Source organism: Lissotriton vulgaris, chromosome 12 (assembly GCF_964263255.1).
Source record: "Lissotriton vulgaris chromosome 12, aLisVul1.2, whole genome shotgun sequence".
Taxonomy (NCBI): Eukaryota; Metazoa; Chordata; class Amphibia; order Caudata; family Salamandridae; genus Lissotriton; species Lissotriton vulgaris.
Genome location: NC_141700.1, coordinates 159,275,632 through 159,289,985, shown reverse-complemented (window position 1 = coordinate 159,289,985; position 14,354 = coordinate 159,275,632). Strand labels below are relative to the sequence as shown.

The 14,354-nt window shown below is 38.1% G+C and overlaps 1 protein-coding gene across 2 annotated transcripts in view; it reads left to right on the top strand.

The window, feature by feature from the left end:
- Positions 1–13,687, top strand: part of PHAF1 (phagophore assembly factor 1) — a 271,043-nt gene extending 257,356 nt beyond the window's left edge. For both annotated transcript variants that reach the window (XM_086947677.1, XM_086947678.1), the window contains 2 exons: positions 2,174–2,246; positions 11,592–13,687. In XM_086947677.1, the coding sequence (XP_086803803.1) occupies positions 2,174–2,246; positions 11,592–11,681 (163 nt within the window). In that variant the 3' untranslated portion in view covers positions 11,682–13,687. The remainder of the gene's footprint in view (positions 1–2,173; positions 2,247–11,591) is intronic.
- Positions 13,688–14,354: the final 667 nt, after the last annotated feature.

The window sequence follows — 14,354 nt, the reverse complement described above, 5'->3', positions numbered from 1 at the left end:
ATCTCATCCCGAACACTGAAAAGAGTTTGCTGTTACTCAACCTGGCTTTACAGGTAAATGGATAGACAGAGCATCGTGCCAATGGCACCTTCCTTCACAGGTTCTTGAAAGCCTGTGTGCTTGTGTTTCCCATTTTGGCAACAAGTACCTGATACAATAGGTTCCACATCATGTATGACTATGAATAATTCAGCTCCGATCTTGACACGAGTTAACACTAGCACACCATACAGTACATGGAATCAGTGGCACTAGCAGAGGTTAATAGCACAATCTGATATTGCAACTTCATTACTCAGGCCTGAAGGACCAGTTATGGTAAACAATTCCATGAGTGGCAAGGACGTATGAGACAGATAGTATTGTCGGAAAAAAGCTTTTCCAAAGAGGCACGAACACTGCTGAGTTTCAAGCTGATCTGGCATGCCTTTCTGGATTGAAATATTTAACCCGTTCAGCGCGGCGCAAATTCTTGCGCTGTGCTGAACGTTCAATTGGGCCTATGGAACCATGACTGAACGGTTCCGTCATAAGCACAGGCCAACCGACGCTCATGACGGAACTGTTCCGTCATGAGCATGGAAGGGGTTAATATTTACCATGAAGCAACCAAACTCTTCTCTTTATTTTTAAATGTTCTACAAAGCACATACTGGGGCATGAAGTGGGGTGTGAAGTTAGGATAGGGAGATTTCCAGCTAGAGAAGCAGGAATATATAAAAAGTACTTTAGCACTTATGAAATTTAAACCTTTTATCATGCACTAGACCATCAAATTGTATTCTACTTTGCACTGCCTAATTCTGGAATACCAGCTATTTGAAGAAGTCTATCTTAAAGGCAGTGTATGCACCTGAACGGTGTTTGTGGTGGCATCCTGTGGCTGCAAGAACAGGCTATTTGAACGTGTGGACTAAAGCAAACCTAGTTTATGGATGGGACCTGTAAGACTCTGAAGATAGAAGAACTTTCCAAAGGTTGGAGAGAACTGTGGTATCTCAGTAGGACAGTTCATAACCGACTGTTCTCTGGTTAGAGGAGTTTGACTAAAGTAGGGATGTGAGCTAACCTAACAGGTAGCTGATGTAGTTTTGCAGGTGTTTTTAATTCTGGTGTGACCTTGTAAACTGATCACGCTTTTGAACCATCCCTTTAGAGGTGCAATCAATTGTGACTGCAGAAAACTGAAGAAGTAGGACGTAGATTTGGGGATGAAATTTGTGAGCCAGAATGATGAGCAGCCCAACGCCACCTCAGTAAAGTGTCAATAAAAGCAATAGACCGTTTACATACAACCACTATACCTAACACCGAAATGATTTTACAACATACCCCAAGGGGGTTCCCCTTATTTTGCCTAGATGTGGGAAAGTTCAAGTGTCCTTTCATAGGGCATGATTTCCACTTCAGTGCTTTTGGAATAAGGTCACTAAATAGGTAGCTGATCGGACTAGAAAGCATAGTCTGTACAAGCCCGAATAGTGTTGTAGATTGGAATGCAGAAAAACTGGTAGGCAAACAATGATGATTAACTGTGATACCCTATTTCTTGAGCTTGCTCCCAAGTCAGATGACGGACCACCATTAACACATTGATTTGTAACTTTCAATGAGTTTGAAGGAATGGTATTGTAAGCTTGATACACCACTGGTTGGCCTGACACTCTATTAAGCTACTCTAATGCTGCATCATTCCAAATATGTAAATGGAAATATTTTCTTATTATTTGGACAGCTTAAATCGAAACATTGCGACTCATTTTCGATTTTAAATTGGAAAGGATGTTATGTTGCATTGTTCATCATTGTTTTCATTATTTAAATTTGAGACTTTTATGCTCTGTGGATTTGCTTGAGACCTCACATCAAAAATCAGTAAAAACATTGTTTAAAAATAAGAACTTTTTTCATAGTTTTTCTCCATGCGAATCTTCAATTGAAAAGATTTTACACAAAAAATGACATCAATGCAAGCTTATTCAAGTTACTGACTTTTGATGTCCTGTGTGCACAATCAGGGACCGCAATAGGCTGAACGTCCTCTGCAATATTTTGTTTTAATTCATACATAGAACACAAAAAGCCATAGCTACAGATAGCAAAAGTTTAAATCGTGTTAGGCAAACCATGACTTTCAGACATTCACTTTGTGTGTCTTTTTTTCTGCTTGCAGGTCATCATCTCCAAACAACACAAATCCATTTGGATCAACATTTTGTTTTGGATTGCAACGGATGATCTTTGAGGTAAGAATCATGTTGACATCTTGTCCCTAATTAAGTAATATTAGCCAACGGAGGGCATTCCCAGGTAGTTCTTGACCAGTTTGGAGTCATTGAGCCTTAGGCAAAGCTGAGGGCACTGCCCTACCCTGGTCATTAACTACCTGGGAGTCCCACTCCCCTTGGATACTATTGCTATTTTTAATCAGACCCTTAAAATGTGGGTACATTTCCCATAATTGTTTATTGGATGTTTTTTTATGGTGGTATTTAGGTTGAAGGTTACAAGAAGATACCGGTTTGTTTTTTGGTGATACGGATCTGCCATTTTTATTCAAAATCAATGCAGTGAATGCCTCATTGTGAGGGTTACACAAATGAGTTTAAAAAAAGGGTGATATCATATTTTAGTCATAAAATAAGATCATGTTGAGATATGAAGAACTATCTTTAAATGGAAGCGTTTTTTTTTCCTCAAGATTTTCACATAAAAATGAGTTAGTGCATCAGAAGCTAAAATGAAGGCCTTTTCTATCAATTCGTAAGCATCTCCTCATGCATGTTAATACATCTGACATGTTTGTTATAACATATACTTCAATCAACAGCTGGTTAGGTGACTCCTGGTGTCCAATTCTAGCTTCACCAATGAGTTCTTAGGGACAGCTAGAATGCTGACATACTCATACTCTTTACAAATGTGAGACAGACCTGAGCACCTTGTTGCTCACATAGAACCTTTTGATTTGAAAGTATTTCCTGTGGCGATACAGCATTAAAAGAAAAAGGAGGGGTTTTGTGTTGACATGGAAATTATGCTTGTTGCAACACAAACATTTTCTAAAAATTCTCAAATATGTTCCTCATCCACTGGAGAAAAAGAGTCTGCCCTGCTGAGTGAAACTTAGTTCGAAAAGAAGCAGCAATCAGTAGAGAAATCCGGCTGTACTGCTGCTACACAACAGAGTTGCACTGAGCAACTAGAGCACTAATATTCTAGATAATGACATGGGAAGCTTGTGTTTTCATTTTAAACTTTTCATACGGAGGAGGAGATAAATGGGCATTGATAGGTAATTTCAGTTATGAAACAGCTGTTTCAAAAACATCTTAGAGGTACTATAGGTTTGTAATCTTTTACAGGCGAATATATTTTTAAAGGGCTCAAAATATTTAATGAGAGGGATCCCTTCCAGTATTCAGAATTCTCATTCTGCATCTGTTTACTCAGACCCTATACGTTCACTTGTTTAATACAACCTTAATCGTAAAATGGAAACAAAGAAGATTTTTATCTTTAATTTAAATGCATGCAAGTAGATTTTTGGGATGTACAGGAAGCTATATGCAGGCTGATCTCATATTTAAATTGCATAGACTTTGCTTCTGTGGGTACCGAGGCACTACAAATTAGTTGCTGTTTGGAAGCTTCTTTTTATTTTCACTTTTCTCACTTAGTTTGTAAGTAGTTACATCTCCTTGCATGATTGTGCACATGTATCAAAACAATTTGTATTGTAATTGAAACACAAGGAAAAGCTAACACATCTTTAAAAATATATATTTGTTAACTGTCTCTTTTTATGACTTACACAGAACTACATCCAAAAGTAAGTAAACACGTTTATAAGAAGTAACATTGTAAAACAAGACAGATCTATGCAGCTATTATTTTAATAGTAGTCAGATTAAAACTATGCAGCTCTTATTTTAATAGTAGTCAGATTAAAATCTGCATCAATAATTCATTAAAATAAAGCCAATTTGGAGAGGTCAAAGCATAAGAGAATTAGCCATAACCAAACAAAGTTCTGTAATAAACTGCTCAGTTTCTAAATGAAAGGCGAGTAATCAACAAGAGTACCAACATGTATTCTGCCTCCACAAAAAGAGGTAAATCAGCATACAGTCTAACATGGGAGACTGCTCATTTAAAACGCACGGGAAAATATAATTAAAAAGTTTGACATAGGGACTGCTCAGTATGAAAGCAAGTGAAAGTTTGTAAGCATCCACCAAATAAACAGACTATCATGCAGTCTGCCTTCATATAAACGAGTAAAAGATCTTGAGAAAGTCTCTGGCAAGTCCCAAAAGTCTGTAAAAGGTCTGCACACATCCCAGAAAAAGTTTCAGAGAAGTTAAAAATTATGCACTCAACATAGTGAATTTGTATCCTAGGGCTATACTAACAAAGATACATGCCATAAACCAATCAATATTGTAGAAATTGTGCTACATAAAATACGTTTGTTTAGGAAACTCCTAAATCGGGCATAAGTATTAAATACCCATTACCCTACAAACAAAAAAAGTGACATTGCACTATTGAAACAAATTAAACAAGAATCCATTTTTAAATGAATTAAAATACTGTTGTGGCAGCAGGCCTTGAATATTGCAATATATAAGAACATGGCTTCCTTCTTACAAGAAAGAATACCATAAAATGAGTCCCATTTCAACTATGTCGTGAAAAGTAAAACACAGATAGAAAGCATGGATGTAGGGATCTTGTTCATTCAATTTTAAATGCCAGATTTTCTTGAGCAACCTTAGAATTGGTGTCAGTGCAAACTACTAAACGCACTGTAAATTACATTTCCAGTCTAGTTATGCTAACTGAAACATAAATAACTAAACATGATTTTCTTATTAATAAAACACTTTATTACAAGCTTTGGATCTCCTAGGTAGGTATCGGCCAACTAGGAGCCAATCAGATGCAGCATTTTGGTATTGTACAACCGTCTAATTTATAACTGGGTGTATTTAATCCTAAATTTTAGAATAAAATCTGTATCAGTAAACGACCCTTCTGTCCCTCACTCTGTATATCATTTTGGTTGTTGTATTACAGTTGGTAGATTGGGTACAACTGGGGAAGCATATCTTAGGCGTGACTGCATAACGAGTGACATTGCTCACAATATTGTAGTGTACAAGCTTGACTTATTCAATGCTTTATTATTAGTGCTCCTGGTTTTATGGTTTTTATTTTTTTAACATTTCTGTCTGTACTTCTCCTTATTTATTTTTTTGCCCATCTTATTGGTATTTATTCATATTTATTTTGTGTTATGCGAATATATGGAGTCATAAAATAGTATATTTCAACATTTATTTAACTGACAAACCTGCACTCCTATGCTGCCTGTCATTTTTTAGCAAATTAAGCAGCCAAATATAACAAAAGACTACACTTTAAGGTAACTATGAGCATTATAATACAAATATTTTACAATACACCTGAATTCTCAGGTGTATTGCAACATCTGGGAAATCTCAACCTATTTTTAACTTTCCATGCTGCCTATCTGCTCAGCTGTTGTCCTAGAAATCATGAAAAACAGCATGGAGTGTCACCAACCAAGAAGCACACTTTTCTGCATTTTTCCGCTTTAAAAAGTAAATACAGATAGGAACCACTTTGTTTTCTGTCTGTAATTATCTGTCAAATCAGTAAAAACTGAAAGAGGAGCCTTATTTATAATCCAGTCTTACAGCATCATGCGGGATGTCTAGAAAAGTCAGAATACTCTTATTTTAATTCTAAAGATATAATATTGAAACCTAAGAAGAAAAATTATGGCTTTTCTTCCTCGTACACTAGATGACTATAACATGCTGAAAGACCAACCTGGGTAGTACATCTGTGTAAATATGCGAGTATACAGAATATTTAATACAATAAGTCATGGGCCTTTAAAATGGTTTCATGAACTTCATTTGGTACTATGGGCCTGATTAGGAGTGAAGGTGCTATTTATTGCACCTCATAAATAACGATACCTCATAGTATTTTATTTGAGTGAGATAAATATCGCCTTTTATGAGTGACTAGTTCAGCTAACTTAATTTGTGTTGAGGTCATGACTTGTTTTGTCACTGAATAGACCCACATACAACAATCACTGTGGTAGTGCTCCATTGCCCTGTTTAGACTCTATCAAAAGTCCTTAAACTTTCCTCTTATTGCTCAAATAACTACCTGTCATTTTTGTGCAAGATCGAAAACTTACTTTTGCATCCCTGCAGGCGATACCAATGACCCTAATCAGATCACCAAAGATCTATTGCATGATAACTCCTCATAAACCTGATCATACACACTTCATCTATTTGTCTTTAGCTATGCCCATCCCTTTTGCTACCTGCCCTTTGACCATAGGCAACACCTCATAGTCTTCCAGACATTTCTCCCGCTTTTCTTCACACAATGCACCACCAAACCTAGCACTAACTTGGCTTATTACACAAACTTTTTCTGATAGCACCTTCTCAGTCTGCTACCAGCTCAGTTAAGGACGTTAGTGAGGAGGCAGGACAAAGCGGCCACAAAAACCGATGGTGCCACCTAACGGTATGCAGGAGCATTTTCTGGAAAAGCTTCAGGAACAGTTTGGTGCCTGGAGGAATACAGAAGGTGCAGGTAAGTAACTTGTCTATCATGCTTGAAGAGTGTTTTCCCAGACATCCACTAGCAGAAGAGACAGATTACCCTTTGGAAGACCAAGAGGCATGCACCCGTAGAGGTCAGCTCTGTCCGAATTAAATATGAGGTACGGTGGCGAGATACCTGATGCAGCTCATTCTGATGTTTGGTTGCAACGTGTCCAAGGAAGTAAATATCACTGCTCCCTTCAATGTGAACAATAGCTCTGATATTTTGTGATTTTGCCAGACCAGCCAGATATTCCAGTTTAGGTCGTACAAATTGACACTTGAACTTAACTGCAAGTAAGGTTTGCATGAACATCACTAGCACCAATCACTGAACTCCCAGATTGTACAATTGCCCCAACGTTTTTTTTTAGTTCATCTTGCATTCCCAAGGGTACCTTTGGCTCTTTATGAAGGCTTAACTTGACAATCTCTTTTCACAAATTTTGTGATGAAACTTCAACTTGTCTAAATCTTCAGTGAAAACGTCAGGATACTCACTTATCCACTTACTCTTCGCCTCCTGTATTGTAGAGCTACTATTCACTAAGCTTAATGGTTTAATAACCCAGACCTGGTGTAATTGGTTGGAATCCTGTATCATGTTCTATTCTCTCTGATCTTCCTAACCTGGTAAGCAAGAACTGTCCTTAGCCACATAAACTACCCCTTTGGCCTTATTACCTTCAAAGCTACAGATGATATCAAACTCTGCTATTATGCCTACCCTTTTCTTGGCATACCCAAAGATTTTGATATCACATTGGCTCAATTCCACATGGGGAAACTATCTTGATTCTTCCTTCTTGATCAAAGTGTTTGGCGAACCAAAAACCGTGCCCGTTTCTGCCACCATTATTCTGCTGTCAGTGGTGCCGACAATGTCTCTGTCTCAATAAGCTGCCAACAAGAAATAACCTTAATTTTCTGACTTATCAGATTTCTTGGGTTTGGCTGTACTATTGATATTTCGACTCGATATGCAGACATGTTGTTGCATTTAAAACTAACTTGTGACCATGTGGGGACATGTTATATATAGTATTCCCCAAATGCTATGTGTTTGCACAGCTAAAACAAAGTGATTCACCCCCTTATTTTTTACTTCTCAGTCTTGTTCGGTAGAAAGGGTCTATGCTCGTCCCCTGTCTTTTTTACTCTTGGAAATATTTATAATCTCTTTCCCACCACTCCCTTTTCTGAAGTAGAAATGTTCTTTGTAAATAACCAAGAATGTTCAGCACTGGGCTATACTCAATGCTTCTAGAGTTTTGATCTTCAGTTGATGATTACCGTTCCTGGATCTTTTTGCTGTCGGTTTTCTCAATGATTAGTCCCTCATGAAATCATCTTAAATCACAATATATTTGCTTGTTGCAGCAACGTTTCTCATTTAAGCTACAAAGCATCAACTGGTTCTCCTGGATGTTGTGGGCGCTTTAAAAACATCTGACTCAGCAGAACTACATTTCTATGTCGATTGAAGCTGTTGTCCAATTTGTTTAATATTGTGACCTCGATATTACCCTCCTTCACAGAATGCACTAAGACGTCTTCCACTATCTTCAATATACTCCTTCCTTCAGGACTTAAATTGTCAATTAATAAGGTCTTTTTTGAAGTAATGACATTACTGTGTATGGACTTTATATCTTAAAGACTTCCTTGTATTGTTTGCAGTTTAATGGCAGTGTACGCAGAAATTCAAGGAATGGGGTTGAAGGTGTGACATCTTCCATGATGTTTGCAGTTGCTTAGTTAAGGGTTGGTTAAGTTGTAGTCAGTTGGCTTATAATATTACACAATTATACTACTAATGTCAGTGTGAAGTATTACATCCACTTCCTGTAATCAATCCTCTAACATGTTCCTAATAGTTGTGCGCCTTTTCCTAAGTTATTGTTTTTAATTAAGTCACACAGTTTGTAGCTTTTATCTACTGTGTGTTGCAGCACATACCGCATTTTTGCTGGGTAATCGATCATTTGCAGTTCACATCATCAGAAGCAGATCAGCGGCTCACATACTCACCTCTTACATCTTGTTGAGTGGCAGTAGATCACTTCAGTGAGTGGACGGCTGGGCTGAACAAGTAACTTTCTGCACATCATAATTGTCAGTGGCAAATCAACAGTGCTTCTGAACTGCAGCGGTATCTAGGCGACATGACCACAACATGGCCACCAACTTAATGCATGAGCACACTACGTGCCTAATATGCACGTCAATATAGCTTCCACATGGCATAAATGCCTGATTGCCATGTCACTTGCCTGGCCTGGTTTGTGGTTGAGGTGGCCTCAAAACATTGATGGCTGGCTTTGTTTTTTATTTATTTATTTTGTTCTCCCGGCATAACCCTCGTGATGCTCCGATCATAAATGGCATGCTCCTCTTATGCTCTTGGTGCAGTTGGTTGGAAGACTGCTCACTGCCTCTGCACTCCACTGCTTCGACTTGGATATATAACTGCAACCTTGGATCAGACTTTGTGTTCGGCTTCGGTACATGTGATCCTCGATGACACTCATTGCCATTCTAAGGATGAGAATAACACTTATGAGTTGTCAAATGCAGCTTTGATGAAATCGGAAGATGGTACCTGCAAGATATCCACTGCAGACTCCGTGCAGAAGATCCTTCACTTCACTGCTCTTCCACTTACCTGTTCCCCGTTACGGATGTATACTCATTCCATATCTTATTTTGAAGAACCCAGGAATGTGAGCTTTGCTGTAAATCCAACTGTCAGGTAACGTATGGTTCAACAGGTACTACATGCTGAGTGAAGAGCCTTTGGAAACTCTTTGAAGAGATCACCAGAAGTATAGTTGGTTTTCATATAGATGTTTTTTTTCATAAAAGGTACAAGTTAGTTTTTGAATGAATTTTAATTTAGGTGTTAGAAATACTCTTGGCATATATAATTTTTGAAGTAATTCTTGGTTAAGTGAAAGATATGTGGCACTCACTTTACAATTAGTTTAATAATTACTGCTTGTTTGCAGCATGACAAACGTAATGCACTTTTTTCACTGTTGCATCAGGCTAGAGATGTTTTTTTTCAACAGCAAATGAAGGTATCAACTCAGTTACTGTGTAAGAGTTGTATCCTATTATTGGGAGATATTTTGAATCCAGTTTTTAGGAAATATTTAAGTCAACCCTGAAAAGAATCCAAGTTATTAGCTTTCAGTAAGGTATCTTCTATTTTGACTGCTGTCGATAGCCTTAAACTTCAATGGTCATTTCTGTGGTGAAGGTCACATTTCACTGTTGCAGTTCTGCTTGGTATTGTGTACACTATAGGATTATGCATATCTGGATTTCACTTCCCCCTTAAACAATTTTCTTTAAAGGGTTGTTCAGGTAAGTCATTAACAGGAAATTGGGGTATTAACTGTTGTCTGTGGGACGCTCCTTTTAACTCCTGGGAGTAGTAATATTATGTGTGCGTCTCTTAGGGCATCATTTTCATGTGTGATTACTTTTAATGATGATCATATTTTGCCTTCTGTTAAGTCAGTTTTCTATCATTCCTGTCGTTTTAAGCTTGAATTCATGAGTTTGGCCAGGCAATGGTTTTAGAAAAAAACCTACTGTAAGAAGGAAATTAAAAGGCAGATGAAGGTCTCAAGGAAGGCAACTGTGTTAAGTGGACCTTCCCCTTAGGTTTTCTAGTGCCACTTGCACCATGTGTAGTGCCTCTTGCCAAGGGCATTGTTTTGTATGGAAGAAATACATACAAAAAATGGTACTCTGTGGGAGATGTAAAAGGGGTGTACCATTTGGATGAAGGGTTGGTGTAAACCCTCAGATGAGCACGTTGTTGACTTCACTGTGCGGAAGGGTTGTGGTCTAATAGAAAGGAGATTCATGTAGACTACTATGGGAGACGATGGGCTCCACTGTGAGGTGCTAGCAGAGTTTTGTGTGTAATTGTGGGTTTGCATAAATGGTAAGAACAGGGTGTGCTACCCTGACGATATACTAAAAGGTACATGGTTTACTGGAGAAGTACTTGGAAGGTGTGTGGATACACTGCAGGAGGAGGTACAGAGTGTTGCAGCAGTTGTATGTAAGAGGAGGGTGGGGCTTTGGGAGAGCAGGAAAATGAATTTGATTAGTAAAGGAGTAGACTGGCAATGTTCAATGAGTAACTATTGGGACTAGACAAGTTGTATGGGCTTCAGTGGACACATAGGAGTGTGCCATACTGTGGGGTAGCAGGTGAGAAGTTCCATTGTATGATGAGACATTGAAGATGTATTTCTGTGGTCCATTGGGGAGTGAGGGGCAATCTACGTTATGCATTGTGGGGAGGGCAAAGAAGGATCGCTGTTGGGATGCAGCTGACTTAACGTAGTAGTAATTGGGGTAGTGTTTGGGATGAGGATCTGCGGTGGGTAGGGATGATAATGGACAACTAAAAAGATATGTTGAAGAGCCTTTAGTCAGAATCTTGTGGAAACTTCAAAATACCCCACTCCCCCTTCAACTTTCACCGCAAGCAGCTTATATATTACAAAACTCACTGAAACAGAATACACTCATGTCGTAGCTAGTGGGCACAGAATAAGTTAACAGATACCTACCAAAACTAATACATTCTGTAGTTTCAATAACTGTACACTCAAAGTTGGCCATTGTAAACACATCTCTGCTTCAATATTTGCAATACATTCTTAAGTCATAGGCTGAAATGATAAATGACTGTTTTATGGCAATTTGAGTATTTCATGTAAATTGGCTTACTTCACGTTTTCATGCATCTGCAGTCATTTGGAAAAGCCACATATTTGCTCAGTTGACCTTCCTTTTATGGCTTTCTTTTTTTTAATGAAGATTATTAAAAAATGCCTGCATTTTTTTAATGCCAATTATCTCATATTGTCACTTTGTTCTCTTTGAATTGCTACTTTTTAGGTGATGCAGAATAATCACATTGCCTCGGTTACTCTTTATGGCCCCCCAAGGCCGAACAGCCAACTCAGAACATCAGATCTTCCACAGTAGCGCCATGCCTTTACAAGCAACTCCTCAAAATACTACAGATTTAGTACAGTGTGCCTTGATTTGCTGCCACTTGTCTATGAAAAGCACGGTCTGGTTTTCCCATCCCAAGCCTGATGTCGAAGTGAGACGATCGGTAGGACTCTACAACATAGGTGCATAGCCTGTGTGCTTGGAAGAAGAGGGGTGGAAGCCAGATGTAGACCTGTGTTGTGGTTCTTTCACCCCTTCCCTGGAGTGTTGCTCTACTCCTGGACAGCACAACCTCAGAGACACCCTTGTCAGCACAAAAAGCCAGGAGCCAGTGCTGGCTGATGGACTGCAGAGTTAGAAGCACAAACTTTCTGAGCCTTTGAGCTATCTGGAAGCAGGTATTGAGTAGTCTGTGTTTTGTTACTGTATAGATGTGAAATTCACATTTACAGGTAAGTGATACATTTATGTGTGTACATACAGCTACAAACACGTCGGTATTTCTGTGGCTTAGGACATTGTACCAAGTGTGAGAAGAGTGAGTATAAATGTCCGTGATTCAGGCTCCACATCCTTGTGACTTTCAACAAGCAAGTAGCATGTGCATCTTACTTGGTTGTAACATTTGCACTACATACACTTTAATTACTTGATAAACCTTATATACACTGAGGCGCATCTGTGTACCGAGCGCAAGTTGGGTGTGATGGGTATTATCTGCAATGAATGCCTCGCTTAATGCTTATTTATAATGGTGGCATGGAGTACCCACCATACTGCACTAATACTTACTTGACATGCTGAAGCCGTTGAATTTTTCCTGCCATGCCCGTTTTTTTTATCATTATTGTTCGTGCAATGCTATGTAATTTCTCCTTATTGAGTGTTTCTATAATTGTTCTAGAAAAGAGGCCACTCAAGAAATCTAGGTTGCTTTTAATTATGGTACAGCTTAAATGTATGCATTTTTGCAGATCATTCTTAACAGAAGGGAAATGCAGTTGCCTCTCCACCATCACCAGCTGCTCTTACATGCATGTCTCAATGCGCAAGGAGTTAATTAATCGCCCAGGTTATTGATAAATGGTATGTTTTATCTCTAGGAAAATGTAATTAAATAATGATCATGACCGAATTTTTATTTAATGCCAAAGTGTTAGCCAAAGACCTCTTTGATGTGGAAGAAAAATAAAATCAGCGTTTCTATATAAATATATAATCTAACTGCACATCCCTTAAAATCGGACGTTCTGTTCTTATAAGACACAACTGTATTACCCAGAATACTAGATTTTTGCATATTTAAGGTCTGTGGTCCTCTTGTGTTAGTCTTATTGTTGGGTGGAAGGGGCAGGTACATAATGTTTAGCCTGTATACTACTCATCCTTTTTAAAACTGAAAAGAGCAAAAATGTTTAATTTTATCCCATTTTTAAAATTTCGGTGTAGCGACTTGTGATACACATCAAATACTTTTTGTGAGTTTTACAAATGTGTACAGATTTTTGTAAATAGAACATTTTTGTAATTTTATCTGGATGTACAGTGTAATTCTGTATAGATTATCAGTGTATGCGAGAGATGGAGAATGTGCGCGTGAAAGAGGGCATACAGCTGTAAAGAACGCTTTGGATCCAGGACCAGTAACCGGGATAATGTGATGTACTTGCGTGTGGTATTCTTTTACCATTTAGTCTTCCTGTATACTGTGACATACTAGACTGTTTTGTACAAAAAATACAAAAAAAAGAAAAACAAATGACATATAACTAATTAAGCAGAAAAGGTCTGGAATTTCTTTTTACTGTTCCCAGGTGGTGACAGCTTTTAAATTTCTATCCCGTATGTGCTGTTTCCTGCGATTATTGCTTGCTGAGAAATGTCTGTGCCTCATAATGTTCAGTTTCTTTTCTCATTTAATGTTGCCCTCATGTAAATTAAATGGAACTTGCAATGAGCATGTATACGAGCAGCAAATAAATGGGCTCCCAGTCACTGTTTGGTGTTACACAGCCGCTGGGTGTTTTTGTAATGAAGACTTTGGTGGTGTCTTTTTCATTTTAATCGCTTTCGCCTTTTTTAAAAAAAAAAATGTAATTTCAAAGGTATATTTTAATGGAAATTTTACCTCCTCGATTTAACAGAATTAATAAAAAAATCATTATAAAAGCAGGAATTGTGGGGAAAACACATTTACAGTTTAGGCTTCCAAACACGAGACAAAAGGACCAAACTTCAATAGTCCTCAAATATCTCTAAAGCGAGCATGAGCAGTTCAGTTTACTCAACTAAAAGTTGATTCCATACTTCGCTGAACCTCCTCAAGCTACCCACCCGAATAGTGTATGGCCTCTCCCTCAACTTTACTTTTTGCATTTTATTAAACTAGTCGGCAAAGCAGGGGACAACTCTGGACCTCCAGTTTTGCAGAAATAATGATAGTGCCACTAACATCAAGATAAATATAACTTTATTATGTCTCAATACTATATGGAACATACAGCAATGCCGTAGTAGTACTAACTGTGGATTACGAGGAGTCTCAATATGCAGTTGATTTTAGATAAATCTAAAGATGTGCCCCTACAAATCGCCCAATTGTTGCAATACCAAATAACATGGGACCTGTCTCCACTATCTGGAATACCACACTTAAAACATTGATTTGTATAGTCTGTACTTCCTTTTTTTTTTAATTGTGAA